Source organism: Tympanuchus pallidicinctus, unplaced genomic scaffold (assembly GCF_026119805.1).
Source record: "Tympanuchus pallidicinctus isolate F22 unplaced genomic scaffold, pur_lepc_1.0 scaffold5, whole genome shotgun sequence".
In the NCBI taxonomy this organism is placed as follows: domain Eukaryota; kingdom Metazoa; phylum Chordata; class Aves; order Galliformes; family Phasianidae; genus Tympanuchus; species Tympanuchus pallidicinctus.
This window is the reverse complement of record NW_026294769.1, coordinates 75,090,313-75,104,646: the sequence shown is the minus strand read 5'-3', so window position 1 is coordinate 75,104,646 and position 14,334 is coordinate 75,090,313. Positions and strand designations below refer to the sequence as shown.

The following is a 14,334-nucleotide window of genomic DNA, read 5'->3' as shown; positions in this document are numbered from 1 at the left end:
GTGAGTGGGATGTGAGGCAGTGAAGGGCTCTTGGGCAAAGAAGGCTGAGGTTTTTCTGGGCTGCATTGAGCAAAGCATTGCCAGTAAAGAGAGGGGATCCTGTCCTCTGCTCAGTACTGGGGAAGCCTTGTTTGTGTGCTGTGTTCAGAGCAGGAAGGAGCTGGGCATACTGGGGAGAGCCCAATAGAAGGCCATCATAGTGACCACGGGCCTGGAGCTCAGCTTGGAGGAGAAGCTGATGGAGCTGGAACTGCTCAGCCTGGGACAGGGTCGGATTGGAGGATCCCACTAATGTCCATAAATCCCTGCAGGGAGGTACAAAAAGGTGGAGCCAACATTGCCCAGTGACAGGCCAAGAGGCCTGGGGTCCAACTGGAGCCAAGGAGCTCCCTCAGCCCATTACTCATTACAGGGACCAGAAAGGAGCAGGGGATCTCCAGTCCAGCTTGGGCACAGGACTGAGCACAGCTCTGGGTGAGCAGGAGTTGGACCAGGTGGACCCAATGGTGCCTCCAGTTAAAATTCTTTTAAATACCATTCTGTATGCAGGCAGTTTACTTGCATTTGATTGGTTTAGGGGCCAGATTGCTATGATGCGCTTCTTGCATGCTGTAAAATGCCTCTGTTCCAGTGGTGAAATTTCCTTTTCTCTTGATAGCCCTTGATAACTTTAGCTGTGTGTTTCCACTTCCCACATATTCTCCTCTGAGATGTAAAGAGTAGGCAGTTTTTTGTTTGTTTGTTTTGTTTTGTTTTGTTTTGTTATATTTGTCTTATATTTATCTCCTTCCTTTGAGTTATCCTGAAGCTGAACATCACCTTTTAGCCATGCCTTCACCAGAGTAGTACAAAAAAGGGAAGTCTGGGACTTTCTGAGGTTGATAAAGCATGCAGTGAGGATGTCTGTGATCTATGGGCATGGTGGTACCACAAAGTAAGCAAGGAATTCCCAGGAATTGCTGGGCTCAAGCATTAGGCACTCTAATTCCAGGGAGGGAGGAAAGCAATATTTGAAGTAAATCTGGAGCAAAGTGGTAGCTTGCTGGATGGATTTCTCCGTTCTGATTTGCGTGCTGTTTGTCTTGAAAGAGTTTGAGCAGCGTAATAGCAACCTTAAATAACAACAGTGGGAGAAAACATCCCGAGTGAAATGAAACCATAGCAGCTTGCATGCTGTGACAACACGATGGTGAGGCACAGCATCACTGTGGGAGTTCAGGAAGGGATATTGAGGATTTTTGGTGGTTTTCAGTTGGCTTCTTGTTGGCTTCTGGTTGGCTTCTTGGCATTTTGTTGGTGTTTAGTTGGCATTTTATTGGCTTCTTGTTGGCTTTTTGTTGACATTTTGTTGGTGTTTCACTGGCTTTTTTCTGGCTTCTTGTTGGCATTTTGCTGAATCTTTATTTCCAGGCTTTGAACAAACCCTATAGTGAAGGCATTTGATCGTGGAATCATAATAGCTTGGGTTGGGAGGGACCCCAAGGATCATTAAGTTCCAGCCCTGTGCCACAGGCAGGGCCACCAACCTCCAGATCTGGTACTAGAGCAGGTTGCCCAGGGTTCAGACTGGAAGTGAGGATAGGATGGGAAATGGTTGCTTCATCCAACCTGGTCTTGAACACCTCCAGGGATGGAGCAACCACATCGTTCTCTTTTCCAGGCTGAATAAGCCCAACTCCCTCAGCCTGTCTTTGTAAGGGAGGTGCTCCAGCTCTCTGATCATCTTCGTGGCCCTCCTCTGGACCCTTTCCAACAGCTCCACATCTTTCCTGTACTGGTGCCCCCAGACCTGAATGCAGTAGTCCAGATGGGCCCTCACAAGGGTAGAGAGTGACAGTCACCTCCCTGTCCCTGTTGCCACCCCTCTGCTGACGGAGCCCAGGGTACCATTGACCTTCTGACCTGCAGGAGCACACCTTTGGTTCAGTTTTTCATCCACCAGGACCCCAGGTTCTTCTTCACAAGTCTACTCTTAAGGAGTTCTTCTCCCAGTCTTAATATGTATCCAGGATTTCTCTGACCCGAGCGCAAAACCTTGCACTTTGCTTTGTTGAACCTCATCAGGTTCACCCAGGCCCACCTTTCCAGTTTATCAAGGTCCCTTTGGATGGCATCCCTTTATTCTAATGTGTCAGCCAACACAGCTCGTCTTGGTGTCATTGACAAGCTTGCTGAGGGTGCACTTGAACCCATCATCCGTCATATTCATAAAGATGTTGAAGAGCACCAGATGCTGGACAGACCCCTGGGGGTCACCAGTCATCACCAGCCTCCACCAGAACATAGTGCCATTCACCACAACCTCTGCCTACAGCCTGCCAACCTATTCCGTACCCACTGAATACTCCACCTTTCAAATCTATATCTCTCCAGTTCAGAGAGAAGGATGCCATGTTGAGCCATGTCAAAGGCCTTGCACAAATCCAGGTAAATTACATCAGTTGCCTTTCATTTGTCCACTGATTTCATCACTCCATCATAGAAGTTCACCAGATTGGTCAGGCAAAACCTTCCTTTGGTAAAGCCTTACTGGCTGTCTCAGATCACCCACTCATCCCTCATGTGCCTAAATCTGTCTTCTAGGAGAACCTGTTCCATGATTTTCCTAGGCACAGAGGTGAGGCTCACCAGCCTGTAGTTCCCTGGGTCCTCCTTCCTCCCTTTCTTGTGAATTTGATCTCAGAGCTGAAAATTGTTTGTTTTTGGAATAAACTTTGACGCAGTGAGCATGATGCTGCAGATTCAGCTCTCCCACTGCATCCATTAGAGGCTGCCCTCATTTCCCATCACATCCTCACTTTCAGTCTGTGACAGACCTGTGCTTTTCAGAAGTCGTCTTGAGACGATAAATTCATGGCCCTTTGACAGAAATTGTCATGTTCTTGGAGCTGTTTTTAGGCTTCGAGTGCAGTCTTTTTTACAATCCCTGATAACACCAGAACTTGTATCAGGAGTTCTGAAAGATGCCAGTAGCACACAGTGTGCTGTTTTTAGTCCTTAGCTTTTTATTTTACTTCCTAATGCCTGGCTTTGAGGAAGCAATCCAGTTTTATCGGAGGTTTTCAACCTCTGCATTGCTTTTATGGCAGTTTAGTGGTCAGGATGGAATATAAAGGGCTGCTCTGGGTGGCTCTGCTGGAGTGCAGCACCTCCAATATTTCCTCTGGTGCAGTTCACAACACCGGCACCATATCTAAGGTGCAATCCCTATCAAAGGTGCAATTTGCATTTGTGCATTTGTTGCTCTCATCTCGCTTCCGAGTGCTGGAAAATAAATGTTCCTGTCCCTTCCCACTGCTTCTGAATGGGATTTAACAGCAGAAGCAGCTTCATGCTTACCCCGGTGCCTGGAGCTTCATAGCTCAGGGACCCAGGTGGGCTCTCAGCTGTCACTTCATGGCCCACAGCACCCATTATTATCCCTTTTTGTCCTCTTCTTTTGCTGCCTGAGCAATCCCCGTACCCACATGGGATGTACTGTCTCCCACATCACTTTCTGAGAGAATCCCTTGAATTTAGGAGTTAGTACTCCTGGAAATGTATCCGCGTTCTTTTAACATTCTTTTTCCCAGCAGTAGGATTTACTCTGCTGATTCCAGAACTTTTTCACTTTTCTGTAGCATATCACCCAAATGGGTTTAATTTCTATTGTTGTAAATGGCAGGAGGAAAACTAGCAGAAACTCCTTGATTTGATGGAGAAACAGACAGATTTGGTTAATACTTTCCTCACCTCCTTTTGTCCTTCTGGCAGATGTGAATGATTAAAATTTAATGTCAAGGAAAGATTTGTTGTAATTAACAGCAGGTCAATGTTCCCCTCCATTTTTCTTGCCATGGGGACAAATACATCTTTTTACAAAAGGTTTACTTTTTTCTTTTTTCTTTTTTTTTTTTTTTTTTTGGTGGAAACTTGCTTGTAAGTCAACTTAATTTTGCATCGAGGGAGGAATAAAAAAAAAAAAAGCTTACCCTATCACTTTTAAATACTTCATTAATGTACGGGAGGCACAGAGCGGAAATAAGAGGCAGTTGGGATGGTGTGGGAAGAGAAGAAATCAGAGCACAGCCATGTGCATGATTTGGGGATGCTGGAAGGTGAGCTGGACCTCATGTTGCTTCCAGCTCTCCTGTAGACATCCCAGGAGGTGTTTTGCTCTCCTTGCTTCGTATATCCCCCCTCCATGGCAAAATATGAGCTGAAATAAGGCCTCTCATCACCCTCTGGTCATGAACAGTATCTGCTGAGAAGAAGCATGTGTGGTATTGGACCACATCTGCTCAGAGAAAGAGTGTATGACCTTGGACTACATCTGCTTGGAAGAGGATTTTTGGTCCTGGGCCACACCTACTCAGAATAAGGATGAAAAGGATGAGAGGTAGTGGTCTCAAGTTGTACCACGGAGGTTCAGGTTGGATATGAGGAAAAATATCTTCTCTGAAAGTGTGGTCAGACACTGGAACAGACTGAGCAGGAAAGTGGTGGAATCACCATTCCTGGAGGTATTTGAGAACTGTGGAGATGTGGCACTGAGGGACGTGATTGAGTGGGCATGGTGAGAATGGATCAGGTTGGATTTGGTGATCTTAGAGGTCTTTTCCAGCCTTAATGATTCTTCGAATGGGCATGATGGGGATGGGCTGACATCAGCTTCAAAGAAGTATGTGTGGTCCTGTGCTACATCTGTTCAGATGAAGGATGAGTGCCACAGAAAGGATCTCTGCCACCCAGCTGCCCATCCAAAGGGCAGCAAAAAGCACTGGAGCCCCTTACCAGGTTTTTCCCCATCCCTGAGCAAATGGTGGTAGGGGAGTCATGGCTCCAAGCAAAGCTCCAACTCAGCAGCACAGCACAGGCTGCGAGCCTGGCCTGATAAATGGTGCTCATATCCCATTCAAATATGATGCAAGCAGTTTTTTTGTAGTTTGTCTTCCATTGCGGTAGTAAAGTTTTTAATTAGGAAAGCTAATGAGATCGATTAGTCATTAGAACTGACCTCTGGATCTCTGCGAGGAGTGTGCATGTGTGTGCTGGGCTGATAACGGGGGACGCTGGGGTATTGTTTGTAATAAAAGCGTAAAGTGTTTGATTTGAGTGAAATGTGCCACGGGGAATACATCATGTGGAGAAAAAAAATTACAACCCTGGGAGCCTGTAATGAAGGGAATTAAACCAACATCCTATCTAAATAACATGATTATCTACACAAAACCCCTCAGCTAGCAAGTAATAATAGAAAACTGAGCTCTTCGGAGAGCCTCTTTCAGAAGGTGCTTAATGCTGGAGCGTGCATGCGGGCGCTTTCCGAAGAGCGGCTCTGGCATGAATACAACATCCAATTATTGCTGGGGAATGGAGTTTACCAGGTGCCAGCCCGTCTGCGTGCCGGCACTGGGGACACCTGAAAGCTGCAACAATTTGGGAGTTCTTTTCCGTGCAAGACGTGGATTAGGTGTTGGGTTGATGAGTGACAATGCATGGTGGTTAAAAAAAAAAAAATAAATGTTAGCAGTGCAATTGACAGATTCCTACCTTAATAATTTTGCATGGTTGGAGCAGTGGAGGTGAAGGGTCAGCTGGTGCTGTTTGGGGAGGATTTGGGGTTGTGGTGAGAATAGGTTTGGGGATGTGGTTTTGCAGGGTTGACAATGGGAACAAGTGGGATTTCATCACAGTTGTGCAAATTTGCAAATCCTGTTGTTGTTCATATACTGCAAGCTTAAATGTAGTTCTCCGAAGGTTTTGCTGCTGTTTGGAAGTGATTCTAATTGCACTTAGTGCTCGAGCCTTGCAAGGAGCTTTAAAGATCCTTCTAGCTGCCCTAAAGAAGTTAGTGGGTTACTAAGAATGAGAGGTAATGGCCTCAAATGTACCAGGGGAAATTCAGGCTGGATATTAGGAACAATTTCTTCTCTGAAAGGGTGGTCAAGCGTTGCAACAAGAGGTGGTGGAGTCACTGTCCCTGCAGCAGTTCAAGAAACATGTAAAGGTGGCACTGAGGACATGGTTTAGAGGACATAGTGGTGTTGGGTTGATGGTTGGACTAGATGATCTTAGATGTCTTTTCCAACCTTCATCATTCTGTGAGTTGGCATGGTGAAGATGGGTTGACTTGATGACCTTAGTGGTCTTTTCCAAAGTTAGTGATTCTGTGAAAATTCCAAAGGCAGGGAAATACTGAAAAGCCAAATTGTTTTCTGTTCTCTTTCCTCTGTCTTCCTTCGTTCACCCTTAAGGCTGTGAGTATTTGCAGTTCCTCTGGTTGTTTCATCTTTCCATAAAATCTTTAAGGTTGGAAAGACCTCTAAGATCGTCCAGTCCAACTGTCAGCCCATTTATTTCCTTGAGAGCATCTTAAATGTCATTTGTTTGGAGGCTGGGTTAGTAAAAGTAGCCTAAATACTTGGGAACTGAAGAGGTGTTAGGATCCTCCATTCCCCCCCCTCCCCCCCCCAAAAAAAAAAGAAAATGTCATTCCCCTTTCTTAACTCTGGGGAGTATTTAATGAGTATCTTATTTAATTTTTATTCCAAATCAACCTGAAGCTTAGGTCACTGGTGCTAACTTCCTGGCTTTTCAGGTTGTTAAACATTTCCTGGCTGATTTCATGCGCCTGCACTCGGAACCTTTATTGATGCCTGCTGCCGACAGCAGCATGCTTTTCTCTCAAGCATCATCAAAGTCCAGTTCTTAGCACGAGATAACCTGCCTGCAGGCATTATTCTGATATATTAATTATACAGGGCTCCTAAGTAGGAATTAAAAAGCAGAGTGTTGGGGATATGAAAGAAAATCTCTTAAGAGACGCGAACAGCAGCGCCATCCCAGTTTTATCACCTCTGCATAAAAGTGCTTGTTTGTGCGCTGTCGTGAGCACGCCTGACACTTTATAGGCAAAACTGAAGGCTGTGAATCCCTCTGCATGCCCTGTGCTCAGTGAGCATTTATCTTTACAGCAGAGCATAGAGAAGCCTCGTGATCTTCATCTTTATCATGAAAAATTCTGGTGATTTATCTACCGATCTCGCTTCTCTCCATCCCCTTATCAGAAGTTGTAAGGCTCGAGCTGAGTTTGGGAAGGGGAATTTCCTGCTTTATCCCTCTTGAACCCAGCATTGAGACATTAGCTTGCTGGTGAATGGACCAGAAAGAAAATAAAATGCATTTTCCTGCTTTGCTTGTTTAGATGCACAAGCAGCATCGTGGTTGTCGGGGAGGCACTTCTTGCAGAGATGGACGTGGGATCGAGTACCACATTTTCAGGGAAAGTAATGCTTCTGGTTTTCCCCTCTCAACCTTGCAATAATTTTAATTAGAGCATCTCCAAAGAAAAACAGCCAGCCCTTTAAATCAGTTATAAAACCAGAAGACTTAGTCTCAGCATGTAGTGTCAGCTTTAATTATCTGGGCAGTTATAGCTGTATGTTATAAAAGTCAGGCAATTAGATGCATTCCTTAAAGCTGCCAAAAAAATTGCTAGCTATCACGTGGAGGAAAACCAGAGTCAAACACATAGCTGTTAATTGCATGAAACATTCAGCAGAATAAAACTGAAGTGTAGATCATCCTTCAAAATATTCTGAAAATGGGAATGATTAAAAGCAGAAATCTGTTCCAAATGGAGGTTGGGTATTAGGAAAATTTTCTTATTGGAAAGAGTGGCCAAGCATTGGAACAGGCTGCCTAGGGAAGTTGGTGGAGTCATCGTCCCTGGAAGTGTGCAAGAAATGTGGAGATGTGTCTCCAAGGGACGTGGTTTGGTGGTTTGGTGGGATGGGTTGGGGCTGGACTTGGGGATCTTGGAGATCTTTTCCAACTTAAGTAATGATTCTGTGAGTGAGCATGGTGGGAATGGGTTGGTGGCTGGACCTAATCTTACAGATGTTTTCCAACCCTAATGATTCTGGATGTTGTGTTGAGGGACATGGTTAGTAGGAGCTGTTGGGAATAGGTGAACGGTTGGACTGGGTGATCTTTTAGGTCTTTTCCAACCTTGGTGATTCTATGATTCTATGATTCTATGATTCTGTGATCCCTTTTGTCCCACCTACAACCTCCCTGGATGCTCACCTGAATTTCAGCCCGTTTTTCCCTTTGCTTTCCTGCAGGTGCCAACTTGCACTTCATAAGGAGCCCCCCAGCAAACAAAGTGATAAAGATACGCTACAGGATAGTGAAGAAGAGCGTGGTCACTCCATCCTCCTCATTTAGCAGTTCTGGCCCCAGCTGGAAGATGAGGCGTCTGCTGGCATGCAGGTAATTCTTCCATTTGTTGAATGCAGGACCAAGGGCTGTGAAGGCTTTTATTTCTGTTCCGTGTTCCGTGACATTAGAATGGCATTAGTCACAAAAATCACTTAATTTCTCTATTTGTTTAGCTACTTGGACTCATTGTTTATTGACTTAAAGTGTAAAATCGTGTTAGTAATCCCATTAGACTAGTGGCGAACAGCTTACCACAGTCTGCTCCTTCATATTTGTTCTCTATTTGAATTATTTGTTTCCATGAAGCAGTTAAATAAGGATGATGGATAAATACACGCATTAGAACTAAGTAAACTTGCTGCTGCTTTTGGAAATGAACATTTCCTGCTAATCAGACATGGTCAAGCCTGCTAATGAAACCAAGCCTGCTTTATAACGTTATTGTGGAATCATAGAATCTCCTGAGTTGGAAGGGACCCATAAAGATCATCAAGTCCGATTCTTGCCTCCATACAGGACCTCCCAAAAATCAGACCATTGTGCATATCTGTGCTTTGGAGGAGCTCACTGGAAGTGTGGTAGCTGTCTGTATTTCAGCTGTAAGCGAGCTGCACTATTATCTAGTGGATCATTTTACCAGGAACGTTTTGGAGGCCAAGACAAATTGTGTCTAAGTATAACACTTGGACTTGATGACTCTAGAGTTCTGTTCCAACCTAAATGATTAAATGATTCTATAAGATTGTCATGATATTATAGAAAGTCAGACCATCAAATATGTAATTGTTATGTTTCCTCTTTGGCCCAAATAGAAGCTTTTAAAAAATAATTATAATTGATTGCTTGTGTTTTAATGTATGCCTTTTATACTGTGAATTTTGTTACAGTAAATCTGAAGTAGTATTACTTCTCAGATGTTCATAATTTGCTGCCAATAATTACCGTGCCTGATTATTTTGTGTGCAAATGAAGATTTGTTTCTCACCAGTTGTAGCCTCCTCTTTTATCCAGTGTGTGTGGATTTGGCCACTCCAAAAAAGCAATACTGTTTTTTTTCTTAACATAGCAGAATGAATAGTTGAGTGTCAGCCAACCCAATTGACCCTAATAAATGCATTTATATCTGTGTTGACTTCAATCTTAGCCTTCCCCATTTCTGTCTCAGTTTTTCTGGGAATGGCTGCCTTTTTGTCCTGCACTAGCCATTTTGGAGCAAATTTTGCTTCTTTATTTAAGTCTGGGAAGGGCAACCTGTCTGGGTGGAAATAGCTGCTGCTTTCTGCTCAGGAAATCCCATTTTGATGACTGTTCTATCTTTGCACTGTCTATGAGTGCTGCCGATTTGTACAAGAGGCTGGTAGAAGGTTGACTTCTGTTTCTAATTTTTGTGACTGTGAAATGATACAAGATACGAGATTTGGGCAAAACTACTGCTTTAGGTCTCTCTGTTAACATGAGGTCCTGAAAGAGAAAAGGTGAGCCAAATATGGACTTGATCAGTTCTATAGTTGTTCCCATTTTATTCTCAAGAGGGGAATTTGTATCTCGTGGATGATGCTTGTTAGTGGATTAGATTCTGCAATCACTTTCATGGCCAGATAATTTGCAACTTGGCAGTCTTCATGTTGAGCATTCATTATGTCATACTGTGATGCAACATAGCCCCTCTGAAGTCATAGAATTTCTTGATGGTTCCTTTGGGTTCTGTTGGTGTCCCAAGGTAAGAGAGATCAGCATCTGGCCCTATGTTGCTCTTGTGAGGGGGCTGTAGGCTGCCATGAGTTGACTGTAGACAGCCATTAGTTAGCTGTAGGCCACCATGAGGCCTCCCCTCAGCCTCCTTTTGTCTGGGCCAAATAAACCAGGGGACCTCAGCAGCTTTTCTTACATCTTCCCTGCTAGACACTTCCTCATCTTCTTAGCCCTCCTTTGGTTGCTCTCTAATGGTTTTATGTCCTTCTTATAGGGGTATTTGGGAATCAGTCATAAGGAAGGGAGAGCAAGGGCTAGCAAGCACATACCAGAGAGGAGAGTTATTTTTCGTTGTATCAGATGTCAGCTTCTGCCCTGTGATGAATCTTTCAGAGCTGTAGAGGGGTGAGTTTAATGGTGGTGAAATGACTGCACTGGGACAAAATCCTAGGATCATTAAGGTTGGAAAAGACCTCAAAGATCATCAAGTCCAACCATGAACCCATATCCCATGAATCATGGAATCATTGAAGCTGTGAAGGACCACTAAGATCATCCAGTCCAACCATCAACTCATCACCACCATGCCCACTCATACTAAAGTGGTAGAAGACCTCCAAGATCATCAGCTCCTACCACTGACCCATGCCCATCATGCCCACTAAACCATACCACGTATCTGTGGTTCTTGAACACCTTTGGAGATAGTGACTCCACCACCTCTGGGTAGCCTGTCTCAATGCCTAATCGCTCCCCTGGAGAAGAGATTGATCCTGATATCTAACCTGAACTTCCCCTGGCATAGCTTAAGTGTATTACCTCTCATCCCAAATCAGAGATGTAAGAGACACAATTCCTGCATTGAGTGTTTGGCTGAGGTTCTTCCTCCTGTGTTATCTCCAGATCTGGGAGGCTTATAGTTGGAGGAAGGGGAAGGGGCTCAGGTTAGGGCAGAATTCCTGGGCTGAGTGCTCTATGCGTTTTGGAGAAGAGGAATCTTTTCATCCAGCTGGAATTGGCTGAGAGTTCCCACTTGTAGAATAATTTTATCCATATTAATCTTTGACTTCATTAAATAATGAAGTTTAGTTCTTATGGCTGTTTCAGGCAAATCTTGATAAAACACCATCAGCAAATTAAAAACAATTATATTTTAAAGAAGCAATAAATCTCTTACTTTGTCTCCCTCTTACCTTCGTTGTGTGTGATCAATCATCGGCACTGTCTGCAGGAAGCACATGGCAAATGCTTCTTCTGTAGTATAACATTTTTTTTCCCCTTATGCTCCTTTGCTCATCACATTCTTTTGGATGCATAACAAGGAATGATTCAGGGGACTGTGAGCTGCTTTTCCAGCTGCTTTACTGAGAAAACACAACTTTTCCTGGACTATTTTGCAGCATAAATTTGATCCTCATTTTTACATTCTAATGTGTGTGTCATATCTGACAGTTGACTTTTTAATACCCCTTTTTTCTCTTAAGCCAAAAGTATGAAGTTAAAAGGCTGGTGGTGCTGGGGTTGAATGATGCTCCCAGACCTGTATGTAGTTGTGGCTAGGAGGAAGTTTCTACTGTAAAATCCACATTTTGGGAGCCCCAAAAGTGATGGGCAAGGGTTTTACATGGCAAGTGATATTGTCAGATGTAATGTGATTCCTTTATGGACTTTGGGCAGCAGCTGTGTTTCTGTCCATCCTATTTGCTTGTCCCTAAATGTGTTCATAGTATTTCCCCACTCTGTTTGGGTATGTATTCTGCAGTGACCAATGAGAAACCTTGCAGGGGTGTATGGAGCATTGCCGTTGTTGTCAACAAACTCACTCAGATTTCAAGCAAAAACGAAGATGAATCTGTTGATGGGAAATGGGTTATGGGGAAAGTCACTGCAGGTCTAGAGGTACCCACTGCCAATCCCAAGGTGATGAGTTGTGTTCTTCCCTTATTGCTGGGTTGCATTAAACTTCGCCCTGCCGCTGACTTTTCTGGAGGCGAAAGATGTGAGTATATCTTAAATTAATTTTACTACACTTTTTGTAATATTTTTGTTTTAAATAGATTTATAAGCAACTTGGGGGCTATTTCTCCAAATTTATGAAGATAATTTTCACTCTCTTGATAAGGTTAAATTTACACCTGCTATTTCCATATTAATTCACATTGCTAAGTGGATCTAATTTTCTTCCGTTCTTCTATCTAGTGAGTGTAGCCTTTCCTAATGCAATTTCCCCCTCACTAAATCACTGTGATCGGGAGTCATGATCGAGTTAAATTAACTTAAATTAATTTACTTAATAAGAGCTCCAGATCATTGTGAATGAGGTTAAGATTTATTGATCCTCCTTTTCACTCCACCCCCTTATCTCTCTCTGCTTTGCAGGAGCGCAGCTCAGAAGGGCTGTGATTTGCTTGCCTTAAATTTCATTTTCTCCTATTGACATTGCGTTTGGTCATCATTTAGAAATCTCATGGGGGCGCCTTTTCTGCGGTCAGGATAGGGCTGTGCCACTTCACATGGATGGGCAGCAAAGAATGAAGCAATGCCTTCAGTAATGACAGCGTTTGTGAGTATTCAGAATGGCTTTTAGCCCTTCTACAGCAGCTTTTTGGAAACACTGCTACTCCCAGCCTCTTCCCGTGGCACTGGTGTTGGGAGCCAGTATGGCCAAGTGGTGACTGATCTGCTCGGTCAACCAGACAGGATATCCAGACTTGATAGACTATGGAGACAAGAGAAACGTTGTGAAGTTGAGTGTGCTGTAGGATTGGAGTAACTACTGGAGGAAAAGGTCAGAGAATCACAGAATATCTCAAGCTGGAAGGGAGCCATGAGGTTCGTTGAGTCCAACTCCTGGAAGAGATAGAGCATATTTTGCTGGGCTTGTGTATCTCCAGGTGTCTTGGTTGGATCTGGCAGATGAGGATCATGGCAGGAGGATGCTCCTGGCTGATGGAAATATTTCCTCATGCAAAACCTTCCACTGAAAACCATCCACTGAAGGGATGAGTTTTATTAACAAAACCCAAATGCTGCTGAGCATCCCGCTCAAGGCAGCATTGGGAAATGTCTGTGCTTTCTTCTGGGAGGAAGCCAGGAGGTATTCCAAGAGCAACAGGGGACCTCAAATCACTCACTTGTGGAGCAACAACCCCAATTTAAGACAATTTTTGGGGAGTGGAGAAGCCTGTGCCTAGTGGCTGATGTTGTGTTTATAGATTCCAGTGATAGGCAAGGTAAGCACTGACCCACTTTGAACAGTTTCCTTTTAAAATAGTCATGCATGTGTTTAAAAGAAAAGTAACCTGTCTGCAAATATAATCTGGCACCAATGGAGAACCTCAGATATTTCCTTCAGAAAAGTTTACTTCTTCTCTTGAGGGATAAACTTTCCCCTCCAGCATTATAAATAAGTAAAGAACAAAATAATAAAACATTTGTCAGAGAAAGTGCCTGCTCAGTAGGAAAGACTTGTCAGCAGAGGATAAGCTGTGTATTTTAGTTTTGTTTTCTTCTTTTCTTTCTGTTTCTTGGCCTGGGGCAAGTGTGAATGCACAGAGCTTGGGACAGGACCCTTGTGGAATTGAGTCAACCCTTGCCATGTGTTTCATGCATTCCCATGCATACATACTCCTTAGGGTGAAGTGGGTGATTAGGGCAGTGAAATGGACTGGTGCTTGACAACTCACTGGGTGCAAGTGCTGCTACCCTGCTGGAAAGAAAAGATTGCTCTGTGCTGGTTTGCTCTTGCTTCTCAGTCTACTGGATGCTGCTGTCCTGCCATCATGGTGTGTCTAGTATGGTTGTGGGTGGCCATAGAACCATCTCTGACAGTTACCGTCCTTTCAGGAGTTACAGGAGATGTCCTTTAGGATGCCTGTGTTCCAGGTTCCACGCACATGCCAACCTTCCTCTCATTCCTTCCTTTCCTTCATTGTGGATGAGTTTTTGGTTTCTGATTTCTCTTTGCTCTCTTACCCATTGCTTTGGGTATCCATCACTGGTAACTCAACCGAGCTCATCATCCAGTTGTTGCAATGCTTCCTTTCTAGCTTTGTCTCACCATCAAATTTATCTGCTCAGGGGGCATGGATGCCATTGGTCCCAGCAGTGTTCCCATGCTTGGTTTCCTCTTCCATACAGCATCATTGCCTTTGCCACCAGTTGATGTGCTGAGCTCTTTTCATGGTTTCTATCCTCTTGTGTACAGTGCCTTGCTGAAAGACAGTTTGTCTTTCATACCACGTTAAAGAGTGGCTTCTAAGCCATGGCTGTCCTGCTCCAGAGACCCTAGAAAGTCAGTGCTGAGCTCATCACCCAGCTCCAAAGTGGAAGGTGCCCAATGTCCTCCAACTGGGAGGAGAAACCAAAATGATAAGACAATGACAATGTCTCAAGGAGGCAAGGTGATCAGAAGAATAGGTGCTAGGCTGGGTGATC

General features: G+C 44.1%; 1 protein-coding gene across 1 annotated transcript in view; it reads left to right on the top strand.

The window, feature by feature from the left end:
• The window catches only part of ZC3H3 (zinc finger CCCH-type containing 3), a 156,002-nt gene that overhangs the window by 60,810 nt on the left and 80,858 nt on the right, over positions 1–14,334 (top strand). The window contains exon 4 of the mRNA XM_052703605.1: positions 8,109–8,256. Coding sequence (XP_052559565.1) covers positions 8,109–8,256 — 148 coding nt within the window. The remainder of the gene's footprint in view (positions 1–8,108; positions 8,257–14,334) is intronic.